The 17,347-nt window shown below is 46.0% G+C and overlaps 1 protein-coding gene across 5 annotated transcripts in view; it reads left to right on the plus strand.

Moving 5' to 3' along the window:
* LOC134207832 (glutamate receptor-interacting protein 2) overlaps positions 1-17,347 on the plus strand; it is a 169,104-nt gene that overhangs the window by 104,839 nt on the left and 46,918 nt on the right. For all 5 annotated transcript variants that reach the window (XM_062683779.1, XM_062683782.1, XM_062683783.1 and 2 more), the window contains 2 exons: positions 13,319-13,444; positions 14,154-14,351. In XM_062683779.1, coding sequence (XP_062539763.1) covers positions 13,319-13,444; positions 14,154-14,351 — 324 coding nt within the window. The remainder of the gene's footprint in view (positions 1-13,318; positions 13,445-14,153; positions 14,352-17,347) is intronic.

Below are 17,347 nucleotides of genomic sequence, written 5' to 3' on the forward strand. Positions count from 1 at the left end.
TGCTAGAACATGAGAAATATATGAAAAGATACAAAGTAGGATGAACGGAACGGGCCTGGGATTGAACCCACCCTCCTGCGTATGAGGCAGAAGCGGTAGCCATATGACCACCAAGCCCGTCATCGTAACGTGTATTAATATAATAAATCTCATTAAAACCACACTACCTCCACTATTGGTGCTACCTCCACTAAGGGTACGGTTACCCTAGGTATCTTCCGAGTCGGTGGTCAACTTCGCTGTGTTTTCCCTATTGGTAAGGGAGGGTGGTGAGAGGTCGGTAGTGGTGTTGCGCAACTCTCTATCCCCATCCATAATAATTATAACAAAGTTAAAAAAGTCTCAGTTTTTTTCACAGGTCCTGCACTATGAAACGCAAGGGATTGCGTGTCTCTGCCATAAAACATAAAACAGGATGATTCCCTGATGGCGTTAGCATCGTTGTATTGTTTTTAGTATTTAGCTACTGTTATTATTTCCTTTCCCGAACAAAAACACGTAGACACAGTCGGCTATTCTTCCATATGCGTTCTTAAGAAGCTGACAACCCGAGTAGAATAATACATCAAAGATGCATACAGCAGGAATTTAAATTCGTGTTGTATTTTCACTTTCTGGTATGTATCGTTCCATAGCTATGAAGACAAATCCTTTGTACTTCTTTGTTTACGTCATTTTTGGCAAGACCTAAATTTGTAGCATACTTAGGTCATGACTCCTTTACAGAAAGTGGCTAACTGTTGGCATATGGCGTTTTATGTGTCGAAGAATGCCATAAACGATATCAATTCAATAGCGCAGTCTGCGTTTATTGTTCTTATGATCGGTTCAATTTCTTTCCACTCGGCCCTGCCGCGGTTAGAAATAGAGAGCGATTCCATTGCGGAAAGCCGCGTGCTGTCTGTTGTTTACCATGCTGCTCCTTTGTCAAATCTGACTGACTGCCTTCCCGGTGGATGATGGCGTGGCGCGGCCCAATCTCCCTACTCCACAAGCAGTCCCTCATCCATACGGCGAATGAGTAATATTTTCCACTTTTATTATGCTCCACTGTTAAGTGATTTAATGGGAGACAAATGTTTCTCCTCCTCCAGAGTCGTGTCGTTCTTTTTCCCGACTGTCGTTTTCTAGTGAGTCTTTGCGCCAGAAGTTAGTGTTTGTTATTCGCTTATTTTTGGCTCCCTCTCATCCGCGACTTTCCTCGCGCAACAATTTTCTGATCCGGTCGCAAGACGTCGCATATGATTCTGAGACGCTGCAAGGGGGGAGTTCCCCTCAGATATAGGGGAGAATTCTAATTATGGAATGAAAATTCATGCTCCGGTGATTGAAACGTACGTCATCGCGTATGTCATCCATACGTTATGGCCATCAGCAGCGGCCGTGGTACCAGCGATGCCAGATGGCTTTAACATCAATTCCGTAGATTCCCTCAAAAATTTAGGCTGGCGCTATTTCGGCGCTCCTCTACAATCCTGGTATACAGAACATTACACGACTGATCTCTAACTTTTTCCAATGCATAGATATTAGATAACAACAAGACCACTAACCGTCAAAAAAATAGTTCATTCATAATTTGGCGTCAGCAGTAAAACAACTATAAGGTCAGAATTAATCCAGTACAGAAGTAGAACAAAACCAAACGAAGAAATCGTCAAAATATCAAGATTACAATCCATCCATCCATTACCAAACTTCTATTTAATCCAGGAGTTCGTCCAGAAATTCATTGAAAAAAAAATCTTGAAATAATCATCCTTGTGTTATTTCATAAATTTATCCAGAAATTGCTCGGAAAGTCTTCTAGACATTTTTCTGAAAATACTTTAAATAATTCTATGGGAAAAACCCCCAGGAACTAATTCGGTAAGTCATCCAAAATATTTTTCAAGCATACCTTATTTTTTGGAATTCCTTCAGAAATCCTCTAGATATTCCATCCAAAACTATTCCAGGATATCATTTTAAAATTCCAACAGGACTTCCTTTGGAAAATCCTTTGCACATGAATTCAGAAACTTTTTCGAAACCTCCTAAAGGAGTTGCTTTCGAATTTTACTAACTTCCCACAAATTCCTTCGGAAATTTCTATAGGACTACCTTAGTAAGTTCCTTAAAGAATTCTTCCGGAAATTTGATCAGAAATTCTTCTAAGGTTTATTAGGGAAATTCCTCCAAAAATTCCTTTAGAAAATTTTCATAAATTTCTACAAGAATTAATCCAGAAATTATTTATTATTTTTTATGGAAATCGCTATACGAAAAATTCCATTCATTCAGAAATAATTTAACTACTAGTTTATTTAGAATTTCTTCTAGAAAATTCTAGGACGAAGCTGCGAGAATATCCGAACGAATTACAAAAGAAATTTCCAAAGTTTTGTAAGAGAATGTTCGATATTCAAAAGTCTTAAGAGAATTTTCAGGGGATTTCCCGTAGAAACTTTCGAAGAAACTTCTGGAGAAATTTACAAGAACTTTTCCGAAGGTATTCATGGAAGAATGGGCAATGGAACTACCGGCGGATTTTTTGAAATTTACCTCCTGGAGGAGCCCCGAAAGAATTTTTGGAGGAATTTACAAATGAATTATTACAGGATTTTCCGAAGCAGAACTTAAGTGGATTTTAAAAACGTAATCCTAAAGGAATTTCTGAGAGAATTGCTAAAGGAAGTTCCGGAGGAGTTTCTAAAATAATTGCTTAAACTTTCGGATGTATCCCTGAAGGGTTTCTCGAATTTACATTGAAATGTCAAATGGAATTTCCTGAAAAAATGCCTAGATTTCTCAAGGATTTTTTTCGGGATTTCCTCCAGGATTTATAAAAATTGGCGAAAACCCATTGGCGAACAATTTTGGGGTAAATAAACAAAGAAAGTATTCGGTTTAGTGGGTTGCGTGCACCATTGTGTCACAGTTGAACTCCGCCAGTAAATTTTTTAACCAATGATGAATATGTAATAAAATGTTTAATAAATGTTTGAGCTGTGTTATGAATTGTGCAGTCAAGAATCCAGACGACTGGGTTAGCTTGAGCCTTGTATTTAATTACGTTTATGGTAGCACACTCTAATTATCTCTCTATGTTGAAGAGGGTCCGGTAATTCAATATAATGGTCGTTTGAGCCGGATTATTGGGAAACTATACGGTTCGAAGGACCATAAGGCTGTTCAAACTTAGCTTCAGGATCATACACAAGAGTTATTTTCAATGTGATTCTTTACTGGACTTTAGGCAGTGTTAATTTTGGTCAATGATCGACCAGAAAAAAATCAAGATTGCTTTCATAATGGAAAGGGGAGGGAGGGAAGAGTATCAGTATGGAAATTGATCTCTCTTCAACGCTGATACTTTTCCCTTTCTTTTCAAATGGTAACTCAACAAAAGTTCGCTCGATTCAAATCGTGACGAAAATTGCTCACGGCTCGCTTTTTAAAATTCACTTCTATATATATATATTTTTTTTAAATTTCTGGCGTGTCTCAATGGAACTATCGATTCTATACTATTGCCTCTGATTCTATCATGAAAATGTACATCTGAGTTTGGAAGATGGTATATATTAGTATTTCCACATCTTTGTAAAATGCGGTAAATCTTATTGCATCGGTCTTGTCCTCTAAATAGAAACCCATATATCAGGAACTTGCATATTGTTCACTCAACTTGAACTAAATTTGAAGCCTCACCAATTGAAAGTAATAATGTGCTAGTGAAAAATTCGTAGATTTCCGCAGAAATTTTCAATATTCCGTAGTTTTTATCTACGGATACGTAGATCCGTATAAAGCATTCAATTCCGTAAATCTACGGAAATTTCCGTAGATCTGGCATCGCTGCGTGGTACCGTCACTCTTTGCGGGATGCGTGAATCGGAGGACTGAACAGGAGACGAGCACGATAGCCACCACGAATAATGATGATGATGATGATTGTTCGGGATTAAATGGGATTCGGAAAAGTGACATTAAACGTGTGACGACGCAACGTATTTTCAATTCGATTTTCACGCTGCACGAGGTTAATGACATTCAGGAACTTAGGAAGGCGCAGAACAAATTCGGAAGAAAAAGCAATGACAAAAATTTCTTCAAAACAAACAAATGGTAATGCCAAGTGACATTTTTATGTTTCGATTCAATTTAGAACATTTTAAGTGTAATTACAGTTCAACCCTTCTCGTGGTACGGCTTATTCGTTCGTTCGGATTTTCCCCCAGAGGCATGTTAGAGGCCAGGAAATGTTCGTCGTAAATCATACTCACGCGCACTACACACATACCTAGAGTTGGCCGCAACGTGGAAAGTCAGCGACAATGTTTGCTGTCAAAAGTTTTTCAGTTTGTTTTCCTATAATTTATAACATACGAGATAAACTCTCAAGAGTTGTTTGCGGCTCGGTAGACCCCAAGAAACAACATCTGATTTTAATAGAAAATAAAAATGGTTGCAATTAAATTGTCTTGAACAATAAAAGAGTGTTGTGTGCCAGCATTTCTTCTTCGATGGCACTTGATGATGATACTTTTATTGTCATTGTCGGACCAGACTTGTTGATAGATTGGCAATGGAACTGTGGAAGTGATCGAGAACGGAAACGAACATTTATGAACGATTATGTTTTCCATATTTGGCAAATTTCCATGGGCGCAACTTGCTTATGAGGAGAGCGTTTTGAATAAACTATAGGGTGGATCATGCTTGGACAAGTAAACTATATTTCAAGTGGTTCCCATAATTTCCTTTAATAAAATCAATCGTTCACAGAACTTCTTTGCCAATGAGATATAAAAAAATAATCAAACTACATCTACAAAATGTCAATATCAAGCAGCAGCTTCAAATCCAAAGTGGTGGTTACTGTAGATAGCCTTAAACGGATTTTAATTTCTATGTATGTCAAATAGGACGGTATACGATTTGCGGCCTCGTTTGACCGTGGATAGCTCTATTGGTTGTCCAATGAGGAAAGAGGTCGAGTCGAGGCTTGCTGTTGACTGATCAAACATCATCGTTTGTTATACGTTTGTTATCTATCAACTGAACACAAATTCCCGATAAATGGTTCATTTTCCAAAATATATCTTACCATCACATTCCCCTCCTACTCTCTTAAAAAATAAGAAAAATTCTGTTCAATCAAAGTTAATTGCCTATGTTCCGGGTTTTCCGGAGGGAATCCTAACCGGATTCCGGAGGGAATCCTAACCGGATTCCGGAGGGAATCCTAACCGGATTCCGGAGGGAATCCTAACCGGATTCCGGAGGGAATCCTAACCGGATTTCGGAGGGAATCCTAACCGGATTCCGGAGGGAATCCTAGCCGGATTCCGGAGGGAATCCTAACCGGATTCCGGAGGGAATCCTAACCGGATTCCGGAGGGAATCCTAACCGGATTCCGGAGGGAATCCTGACCGGATTCCGGAGGGAATCCTGACCGGATTCCGGAGGGAATCCTGACCGGATTCCGGAGGGAATCCTGACCGGATTCCGGAGGAATCCTGACCGATTCCGGAGGAATCCTGACCGGATTCCGGAGGAATCCTAACCGATTCCGGAGGAATCCTAACCGGATTCCGGAGGAATCCTAACCGGATTCCGGAGGAATCCTAACCGGATTCCGGAGGAATCCTAACCGGATTCCGGAGGAATCCTAACCGATTCCGGAGGGAATCCTAACCGGATTCCGGAGGAATCCTAACCGGATTCCGGAGGAATCCTAACCGATTCCGGAGGAATCCTAACCGGATTCCGGAGGAATCCTAACCGGATTCCGGAGGAATCCTAACCGGATTCCGGAGGAATCCTAACCGATTCCGGAGGGAATCCTAACCGGATTCCGGAGGAATCCTAACCGGATTCCGGAGGAATCCTAACCGGATTCCGGAGGAATCCTAACCGGATTCCGGAGGAATCCTAACCGGATTCCGGAGGGAATCCTAACCGGATTCCGGAGGAATCCTAACCGGATTCCGGAGGAATCCTAACCGGATTCCGGAGGAATCCTAACCGATTCCGGAGGAATCCTAACCGGATTCCGGAAGGAATCCTAACCGATTCCGGAGGAATCCTAACCGGATTCCGGAGGAATCCTAACCGGATTCCGGAGGAATCCTAACCGGATTCCGGAGGAATCCTAACCGGATTCCGGAGGAATCCTAACCGGATTCCGGAGGAATCCTAACCGGATTCCGGAGGAATCCTAACCGGATTCCGGAGGAATCCTAACCGGATTCCGGAGGAATCCTAACCGATTCCGGAGGAATCCTAACCGATTCCGGAGGAATCCTGACCGGATTCCGGAGGAATCCTGACCGGATTCCGGAAGGAATCCTGACCAGATTCCGGAAAGAATCCTGACCGGATTCCGGAGGGAATCCTGACCGGATTCCGGAGGAATCCTGACCGGATTCCGGAGGAATCCTGACCGATTCCGGAGGAATCCTGACCGGATTCCGGAGGAATCCTGACCGATTCCGGAGGAATCCTGACCGGATTCCGGAGGAATCCTGACCGGATTCCGGAGGGAATCCTGACCGGATTCCGGAGGGAATCCTGACCGAATTCCGGAGGGAATCCTGACCGGATTCCGGAGGGAATCCTGACCGGATTCCGGAGGGAATCCTGACCGGATTCCGGAGGGAATCCTGACCGGATTCCGGAGGGAATCCTGACCGGATTCCGGAGGGAATCCTAACCGGATTCCGGAGGAATCCTGACCGGATACCGGAGGAATCCTGACCGGATTCCGGAGGAATCCTGACCGATTCCGGAGGAATCCTGACCGGATTCCGGAGGAATCCTGACCGGATTCCGGAGGAATCCTGACCGGATTCCGGAGGAATCCTGACCGGATTCCGGAGGAATCCTGACCGGATTCCGGAGGAATCCTGACCGATTCCGGAGGAATCCTGACCGGATTCCGGAGGAATCTTGAACGGATTCCGGAGGGAATCCTCACCGGATTCCGGAGGGAATCCTAACCGGATTCCGGAGGGAATCCTAACCGGATTCCGGAGGGAATCCTAACCGGATTCCGGAGGGAATCCTAACCGGATTCCGGAGGGAATCCTAACAGGATTCCGGAGGGAATCCTAACAGGATTCCGGAGGGAATCCTAGCCGGATTCCGGAGGGAATCCTAGCCGGATTCCGGAGGGAATCCTAGCCGGATTCCGGAGGGAATCCTTACCGGATTCCGGAGGGAATCCTTACCGGATTCCGGAGGGATTCCTTACCGGATTCCGGAGGGAATCCTTACCGGATTCCGGAGGGAATCCTTACCGGATTCCGGAGGGAATCCTTACCGGATTCCGGAGGGACTCCTTACCGGATTCCGGAGGGAATCCTTACCGGATTCCGGAGGAATCCTAACCGGATTCCGGAGGAATCCTTACCGGATTCCGGAGGAATCCTTACCGGATTCCGGAGGAATCCAACCGGATTCCGGAGGGAATCCTTACCGGATTCCGGAGGAATCCTTACGGGTTTCCGGAGGGAAGCCTTACGGGATTCCGGAGGGAATCCTTACCGGATTCCGGAGGAATCCTTACCGGATTCCGGAGGAATCCTTACCGGATTCCGGAGGAATCCTTACCGGATTCCGGAGGAATCCTTACCGGATTCCGGAGGAATCCTTACCGGATTCCGGAGGGAATCCTTACCGGATTCCGGAGGAATCCTTACCGGATTCGGAGGAATCCTTACCGGATTCCGGAGGAATCCTTACCGGATTCCGGAGGAATCCTTACCGGATTCCGGAGGAATCCTTTACCGATTCCGGAGGAACTCCTTACCTGATTCCGGAGGAATCCTTACCGGATTCCGGAGGAATCATCAGATTCCGGAGGAACTTTACCGGATTCCGAGGAATCCTTACCGGATTCCGGAGGAATCCTTACCGGATTCCGGAGGAATCTTACCGGATTCCGGAGGAATCCTTACCGGATTCCGGAGGAATCCTTACCGGATTCCGGAGGAATCCTTACCGGATTCCGGAGGAATCCTTACCGGATTCCGGAGGAATCCTTACCGGATTCCGGAGGAATCCTTACCGGATTCCGGAGGGAATCCTTACCGGATTCCGGAGGAATCCTTACCGGATTCCGGAGGAATCCTTACCGGATTCCGGAGGAATCCTTACCGGATTCCGGAGGAATCCTTACCGGATTCCGGAGGAATCCTTACCGATTCCGGAGGAATCCTTACCGGATTCCGGAGGAATCCTTACCGGATTCCGGAGGAATCCTTACCGGATTCCGGAGGAATCCTTACCGGATTCCGGAGGAATCCTTACCGGATTCCGGAGGAATCCTTACCGGATTCCGGAGGAATCCTTACCGGATTCCGGAGGAATCCTTACCGGATTCCGGAGGAATCCTTACCGGATTCCGGAGGGAATCCTTACCGGATTCCGGAGGGAATCCTTACCGGATTCCGGAGGGAATCCTTACCGGATTCCGGAGGGAATCCTTACCGGATTCCGGAGGGAATCCTTACCGGATTCCGGAGGGAATCCTTACCGGATTCCGGAGGGAATCCTTACCGGATTCCGGAGGGAATCCTTACCGGATTCCGGAGGGAATCCTTACCGGATTCCGGAGGGAATCCTTACCGGATTCCGGAGGGAATCCTTACCGGATTCCGGAGGGAATCCTTACCGGATTCCGGAGGGAATCCTTACCGGATTCCGGAGGGAATCCTTACCGGATTCCGGAGGGAATCCTTACCGGATTCCGGAGGGAATCCTTACCGGATTCCGGAGGGAATCCTTACCGGATTCCGGAGGGAATCCTTACCGGATTCCGGATTGTAATCCTCACCGGATTCCGGAAGGGAATCTTCACCGGATTCCGGAAAGGAATCCTCACCGGATCCCGGAGGAATCCTTACCGGATTCCGGAGGAATCCTTACCGGATTCCGGAGGAATCCTTACCGGATTCCGGAGGAATCCTTACCGGATTCCGGAGGAATCCTTACCGGATTCCGGAGGAATCCTTACCGGATTCCGGAGGAATCCTTACCGGATTCCGGAGGAATCCTTACCGGATTCCGGAGGAATCCTTACCGGATTCCGGAGGAATCCTTACCGGATTCCGGAGGAATCCTTACCGGATTCCGGAGGAATCCTTACCGGATTCCGGAGGAATCCTTACCGGATTCCGGAGGAATCCTTACCGGATTCCGGAGGAATCCTTACCGGATTCCGGAGGAATCCTTACCGGATTCCGGAGGAATCCTTACCGGATTCCGGAGGAATCCTTACCGGATTCCGGAGGAATCCTTACCGGATTCCGGAGGAATCCTTACCGGATTCCGGAGGAATCCTTACCGGATTCCGGAGGAATCCTTACCGGATTCCGGAGGAATCCTTACCGGATTCCGGAGGAATCCTTACCGGATTCCGGAGGAATCCTTACCGGATTCCGGAGGAATCCTTACCGGATTCCGGAGGAATCCTTACCGGATTCCGGAGGAATCCTTACCGGATTCCGGAGGAATCCTTACCGGATTCCGGAGGAATCCTTACCGGATTCCGGAGGAATCCTTACCGGATTCCGGAGGAATCCTTACCGGATTCCGGAGGAATCCTTACCGGATTCCGGAGGAATCCTTACCGGATTCCGGAGGAATCCTTACCGGATTCCGGAGGAATCCTTACCGGATTCCGGAGGAATCCTTACCGGATTCCGGAGGAATCCTTACCGGATTCCGGAGGAATCCTTACCGGATTCCGGAGGAATCCTTACCGGATTCCGGAGGAATCCTTACCGGATTCCGGAGGAATCCTTACCGGATTCCGGAGGAATCCTTACCGGATTCCGGAGGGAATCCTTACCGGATTCCGGAGGAATCCTTACCGGATTCCGGAGGAATCCTTACCGGATTCCGGAGGAATCCTTACCGGATTCCGGAGGAATCCTTACCGGATTCCGGAGGAATCCTTACCGGATTCCGGAGGAATCCTTACCGGATTCCGGAGGAATCCTTACCGGATTCCGGAGGAATCCTTACCGGATTCCGGAGGAATCCTTACCGGATTCCGGAGGAATCCTTACCGGATTCCGGAGGAATCCTTACCGGATTCCGGAGGAATCCTTACCGGATTCCGGAGGGAATCCTTACCGGATTCCGGAGGAATCCTTACCGGATTCCGGAGGAATCCTTACCGGATTCCGGAGGAATCCTTACCGGATTCCGGAGGAATCCTTACCGGATTCCGGAGGAATCCTTACCGGATTCCGGAGGAATCCTTACCGGATTCCGGAGGAACTTACCGGATTCCGGAGGAATCCTTACCGGATTCCGGAGGGAATCCTTACCGGATTCCGGAGGAATCCTTACCGGATTCCGGAGGAATCCTTACCGGATTCCGGAGGAATCCTTACCGGATTCCGGAGGAATCCTAACCGGATTCCGGAGGGAATCCTAACCGGATTCCGGAGGGAATCCTAACCGGATTCCGGAGGGAATCCTAACCGGATTCCGGAGGGAATCCTAACCGGATTCCGGAGGGAATCCTAACCGGATTCCTTACCGGATTCCGGAGGGAATCCTTACCGGATTCCGGAGAGAATCCTTACCGGATTCCGGAGAGAATCCTTACTGGATTCCGGAGGGAATCCTTACCAGATTCCGGAGGGAATCCCTACCGGATTCCGGAGGGAATCCTTACCGGATTCCGGAGGGAATCCTTACCGGATTCCGGAGGGAATCCTTACCGGATTCCGGAGGGAATCCTTACCGGATTCCGGAGGGAATCCTTACCGGATTCCGGAGGGAATCCTTACCGGATTCCGGAGGAATCCTTACCGGATTCCGGAGGGAATCCTTACCGGATTCCGGAGGAATCCTTACCGGATTCCGGAGGAATCCTTACCGGATTCCGGAGGAATCCTTACCGGATTCCGGAGGAATCCTTACCGGATTCCGGAGGGAATCCTTACCGGATTCCGGAGGAATCCTTACCGGATTCCGGAGGAATCCTTACCGGATTCCGGAGGAATCCTTACCGGATTCCGGAGGAATCCTTACCGGATTCCGGAGGAATCCTTACCGGATTCCGGAGGAATCCTTACCGGATTCCGGAGGAATCCTTACCGGATTCCGGAGGGAATCCTTACCGGATTCCGGAGGAATCCTTACCGGATTCCGGAGGAATCCTTACCGGATTCCGGAGGAATCCTTACCGGATTCCGGAGGAATCCTTACCGGATTCCGGAGGAATCCTTACCGGATTCCGGAGGAATCCTTACCGGATTCCGGAGGAATCCTTACTGATTCCGGAGGAATCCTTACCGGATTCCGGAGGGAATCCTTACCGGATTCCGGAGGAATCCTTACCGGATTCCGGAGGAATCCTTACCGGATTCCGGAGGAATCCTTACCGGATTCCGGAGGAATCCTTACCGGATTCCGGAGAGAATCCTTACCGGATTCCTTATTAGGGAATCCTTACCGGATTCCGGAGGGAATCCTTACCGGATTCCGGAGGGAATCCTTACCGGATTCCGGAGGGAATCCTTACCGGATTCCGGAGGGAATCCTAACCGGATTTCGGAGGGAATCCTGACCGGATTTCGGAGGGAATCCTGACCGGATTCCGGAGGGAATCCTTACCGGATTCCGGAGGGAATCCTTACCGGATTCCGGAGGGAATCCTTACCGGATTCCGGAGGGAATCCTTACCGGATTCCGGAGGGAATCCTGACCGGATTCCGGAGGGAATCCTGACCGGATTCCGGAGGGAATCCTGACCGGATTCCGGAGGGAATCCTAACCGGATTCCTCATAAATGGTAACCGAACAATGCAACGATCATTGGATACACGACATGGACAAACGGTCATAATTGACTCACGATTAGATGGACTGTCAACCAGAACAATAATGATGAATGGAAATCTAAAAATATATTTTGTGTGGGTTCTGTACAGCAGAATACCACAGCAGATCTCGGCACAGTAGCGGTTAAGTAACACTGAGTGCCTAACAAATAAAGCAAGAAGTAAAAACTAAAAAATAGGAACTTTTCACGAAAAACTATTTGGTATTAGTTATGTATGAAGATGTCCGCTACTACGCCCACCGAATATTTTTTCGATTAAGGTTCTTATTTTCGAGATATTAAACTTTAGATGCCTTTCACCATACTGGTTTCCGAAAGTTAACTCCTAGTGTGCCGCTGTGAGCACGCTCAAAGTGGGCGATTCATTATTCATTCATAAAAGATTCCAAATTAGCCGTCGTATGCTGTACTATATTAAATATTAATCATTCGTTTCCGCAACGTCTTCTTGGCATCTCAATCCGTATTTATTTGGTATTTTTGTCACATAACAGCTACCTTGGCCTTCCTAAAAATCACCACTAAATTAGCGCCTACTTCGATTGATTTCCTCGCCGACACTAGAAAAGCGAAAAGATTTGGAAAGTAAAACAAAGTGAACACAACATCCGTGCCATGTGCGACGGGATTTTGGATGCTTGGCGAAAAACATCTAACCTTAGCTTTAAGTTCACTCTCAATCGGAAGGGGCTCCAAGGAAGGAGCTGGCCAGCGAGAACGGCGGAAAACATTCAAAAACAAATTGACTCTGACAACGACGAGCGGCGAATTGCTGCGCTGCTTTACCTTCACCAAGCCGTTCTTCCCCAGCGAAGAAGCTACTACGCATCTAAAGTGTGTTGTTTTATTCTACGTTCACGACAAACATTATGCTCTACAATACATCGCCGCGTCGCTGACGGGACGCGCTGCATTGCTTTCCCGATTTCTTCCTTCCATCCATGCGCTGCTGTGTCCAACTTTCGGTCAACTTTGTTGCACGCACGCACGCACGAATTCCGTTCGTTCCCGGTCCGATCCAGAGTTGAACAGCCGTTTTCGACCGTGGTCATGGCGAGCACACTCACGCGCGTGCTGCTTGTCAGAAAATACGAGCCCCTCGTAAATAAATTGTTGCAAACAGACGCCCGCGGCCTCGGCGATCGGCATATGGCGTTCTCTGTTTCGCGGTGAAAACGACCGCTATGGCAACTGGGCGATATTGATTTTTCCAACCAGCTAAATGGGGATGTTTGTCATTTTTTCACGAGTAAATAACAGTAGAGCTCATTCCCAATTATTTAGGATCGGAAATGAAAACAAACAGTAGTTCTGCCGTCCGCTTAATTAACACGTTCGAATTGAAATTCCAACACGTGCTCCCCATCGCATCGACGACTCGACTGGACCTGTTTGTTTATCGAACCAATCTAGTACTATCGCACGCGGTTGATTAATCAAACTTTCGCTTTGTTTACTCTTTGCAGCAATCGACAGAGCGATGAGTCCGGCGCAGTCCGAGGATTCTGGCCTGGCAGCCGATCGGGGAACAACCTACGCGACGATCTCGATTCCACGCGAGCAAGGGGTATCCCTGGGGATCATACTGGCAGGTGAGCATGCGTAACCCGTGGTTGATTCTAGTACTGCAGTGCAAGCAGCGTTGTCAGGTTGCGGGCGGCGTGTTTCCAAATAGCGGAGTGTGAAACACCTCCGCACGCTCGCTGTATCGCTTGGGACGAGCTGATGAATGATCTCCCTGGTGCCGTGGCTTCAGCGACCGACGACTGATGCGATTTGGATGGGAATATATCTCCCCGCTTGATTTCGTATTTTATTTAGTTTAACGATGTCATTAATTTGAGTTAGAATCGCGGCAACGGCAGCGCCACCCACCCGAGAGTGGGCCGCCACCAATAAAAGACGGATTGGTTTAATCCAATTAAAATGGCTCTGAACGAGAGAATGCATTCCGCAAGAGAGGATGATGGTCACCAAATATGCCATTAAATGAAGTAATGGGCGAATTTTGCGGGCGAAATGTGTTAGGCAACAGTAGCACCACAGCTGTCAACGAGGAAAGGGTTTTTCTTTTGTGAACAGATGAATGATGTTCTGGTTATAAAAAGTGCATAAACTGAGCGGTTGAAGAGTTGTTTTTAATAGTTGCGTCATTACTGAGTCTAGATTCTAGATTCTTGACTTTAGAATTCCATAAAAAAAAGAAACAAGCGATAATAGAGCAATGAAGACATCACAATAATCAAGTGTTGCCAGTTTTATGGTTTGTTTTACTAATTTATTTCATTTTTATTTGTTTAGAACGTTCGGATCTGTCGTATCCACCGGTAGTGGAGTCCATCAATGGACCAGCAGCGGATATTTTGGCACCGGGCGACCGAATTCATCAAATCGACGGAATTTCAACGATCGGGCTTACCAATCAGCATTTGTTCAGCATACTGGCGCACGGAGATGGACCGGCCGTTATTGAAATCGAGTATTCGTTTCCAGAATATAGTAAGTACATTATTTAGTGTTGAAATTTCATTTATATGGATTGTTAGAAATGACAGATCAACGTCCCCCATAGTTGCTTACGTAATTAGTGTACAGTCCACTACCATATAGATTATAAACAAAATGTTAATCGATTTTTAGTCGGATGCTGGCTGTTTCTGCAGTGGCTTCACTTGAAAATGTTTATTTGCATAATCTCATTTGCCTGTGCCTCAGTGCCTGCATTATACAAGTGGTGCACTGCCGTTCTACGCATAACTGTCCCATGTTACCTTTGAAATAAAAATCAAACTAGCGTCAATTTGTCCCACTAATTTCAGAATCGATTGGTTCTGAAAAATTTATAAATATTATTGAAAAATAGGGAGGGTAGAATACTCATTTCCAGAACACAAAACGAATGGCTACTTATTTAACGTTTTGCAGTCTCCATTATCATCAAACGACTACTTATTTTTTTCAGTGGGACAAATCGACTCGAGTTTGGATTTTTTCATCAATGGTAACATGGGACAATTATGCGTAGAAGGGCAGTGCAATACTCCGACCTTTAAGAACCTTGTGCTCGATTGGAACAACTGTTTTAACAGCAAACGCGCTGTTACAATTTTGATACTGCGCCACTGCGTTATAGGTTTACGCCTGAATGTTTAACTGATATCACGCTGAACAATAGACAAGGGAGCATCCATAAATTACGTAACGCTTAGAGGGGAGAGGAGATGTTGCCTGAAGTGCGACGATGCATACAAAATTTTCAGATGCTTCATACAAAAAATGTGACATATGGCGAAGGGAGGGGGGGTTGAAAATGGCCAATTTTTGCGTTACGTAATTAATGGAGCTTACAAGGGCTTACAAATAAAAGTAATCAAATCCAATTTTATTACCCTTCGATAGCATCCTCTAATTGGCGCTTTGATGTTGCATGAAGAAGAAGAAGCAGAAAAATAATATTTAACCTTCCTAGTGCATTGGGGTCTATTTTGGCCCAGAGATGATTTAAAAACGTTGTAGTTTTGTAATCAAATGAGATAGGGCGTTGAAATTTTCTGACTTTTCCTAACTTTTGGAAATGAAAATTTTGGGGTGATAACCAGCTATCAGCGACCTCTAGGAACGCCACAACAAAAAAAGTGACACATTCTGCATTAGCGGGTCAACAATGACCCAAATTGGATTCGCTCCCAAAAGTTCATTTTCGAACCGATTCTCAATCTTTTGGAACCAAATTGAAGGTATGAAATCCACGGATGTCGCTACGGACAGATTTTTGCACTTTGGCCATTCTGGTTCCCAGGAATCGATGTTGAAGGAACATAGATTCTTAGGTCAATTTTTGGCGTGATTTCTTGCCTCTCGAAGGGTGATTTTGGAAATGCTCATTAATTTGCGTAGCAATAATTCTATTAGAATGTAGCCATTGTCCATTTCCATGGATCAACACAATTCCTGGTTATTTCACGGTCCGGTGTCCCTCCGGAAGATCCGGAACATCCGTAGAAGTGGTCAATTCATTGAACTCATCCTAGAAGTGCGCGATTTTTTTTCAAAGCTTTTCATTATCGTACTTTGAGTAACAAATGATTGTGGTGACCCATTTTGGTGGACCTGGGTGGCCACCGGAGGTTCTCCAGTAGATCCGGAACGTCCGTAAAAATGGCCAATTCATGAAACTCATCATAAAAGGGTGCGGTTTTTTCCAAAGCTTTTCCTTATAGTACTTTGAGTAACAAATGATTATGGGGACCTATTTTGGTGGACCTAGGGGCCCTCCTTAGCCATGCGGTAAGACGCGCGGCTACAAAGCAAGACCATGCTGAGGGTGGCTGGGTTCGATTCCCGGTGTCGGTCTAGGCAATTTTCGGATTGGAAATTGTCTCGACTTTCCTGGGCATAAAAGTATCATCGTGTTAGCCTAATGATATACGAATGCAAAAATGGTAACCTGGCTTAGAAACCTCGCAGTTAATAACTGTGGAAGTGCAGAATGAACACTAAGCTGCGAGGCGGCTCTGTCCCAGTGTGGGGATGTAATGCCAATAAGAAGAAGAAGAAGAAGGGTGGCCACCGGAGGTGCTCCAGAAGATCCGGAACGTCCGTAAAAAATGTCAATTCATGGAATTCGGCTTTGGGACAATTCGTCGAATGACGTTTAGTTCGACATTTTGTCGAAAGGACATTTGGTCGAAGGAACATTCAGTCGAATGGACATTTGAACGAAAGGACATTTAGTCGAATGGACATTTAGTCGAAAGGAGATTTAGACATTTCTGGTTAAATAATCCATAAGATACATGAATAAACTGGTTGGAGGAATTCAGTGGACATGAGGAATTTCAATAAGCAGCTGAAGAAACGAATAAGGAAGCCAATGAGGATTTTTCATCTGAGCTAACAGAAACTTCTGGAGACCTGGTGGATTATTGAAAAATTGAAAACCTTCAGAAGTAGCAAAATATATACTGCCGCTAACCGCAAGTCGAGCACATCTGTATATGGGGCTCCATGCACAGATGTGCTCGACTTGCGGTTAGCGGCAGTATACCCTCTATTCTATTTTCGGCACATGGTCTAAAACCAATGATATCAATGTTATTTTGCTAATACTTCATCGCAGTCGGCTTTGGAACATTTCGTTGATTGACATTTGGTCGAATGGAAATGGTTTTTTATTCTTTTCATTGATACTCTTTCTCCCACTCAATATGTATACAATAATTAGTTCAGTATAAAATGGTGTTTGAACCATAATTCGTTAGTTATTGGCCGAACACTTAATTTCGACCAAATGGTCATATGACCTAATCTGCCATCGCACGCATATTCGTCCAATATTTGCTGGAATTTCCGATGTACATGGGACAGTTATGCGTGTAACGGTAGTAATGTCTATTCGGCGTCATGTGTAATGACGAAACATCATTCGACTACATTTCTTTTGACCAGGTGGTATAGATTCAATGTAGTCGGTTAGAGGGGTTCGCGGAAGTCAA

This window comes from Armigeres subalbatus, chromosome 1 (assembly GCF_024139115.2).
Source record: "Armigeres subalbatus isolate Guangzhou_Male chromosome 1, GZ_Asu_2, whole genome shotgun sequence".
Taxonomy (NCBI): Eukaryota; Metazoa; Arthropoda; class Insecta; order Diptera; family Culicidae; genus Armigeres; species Armigeres subalbatus.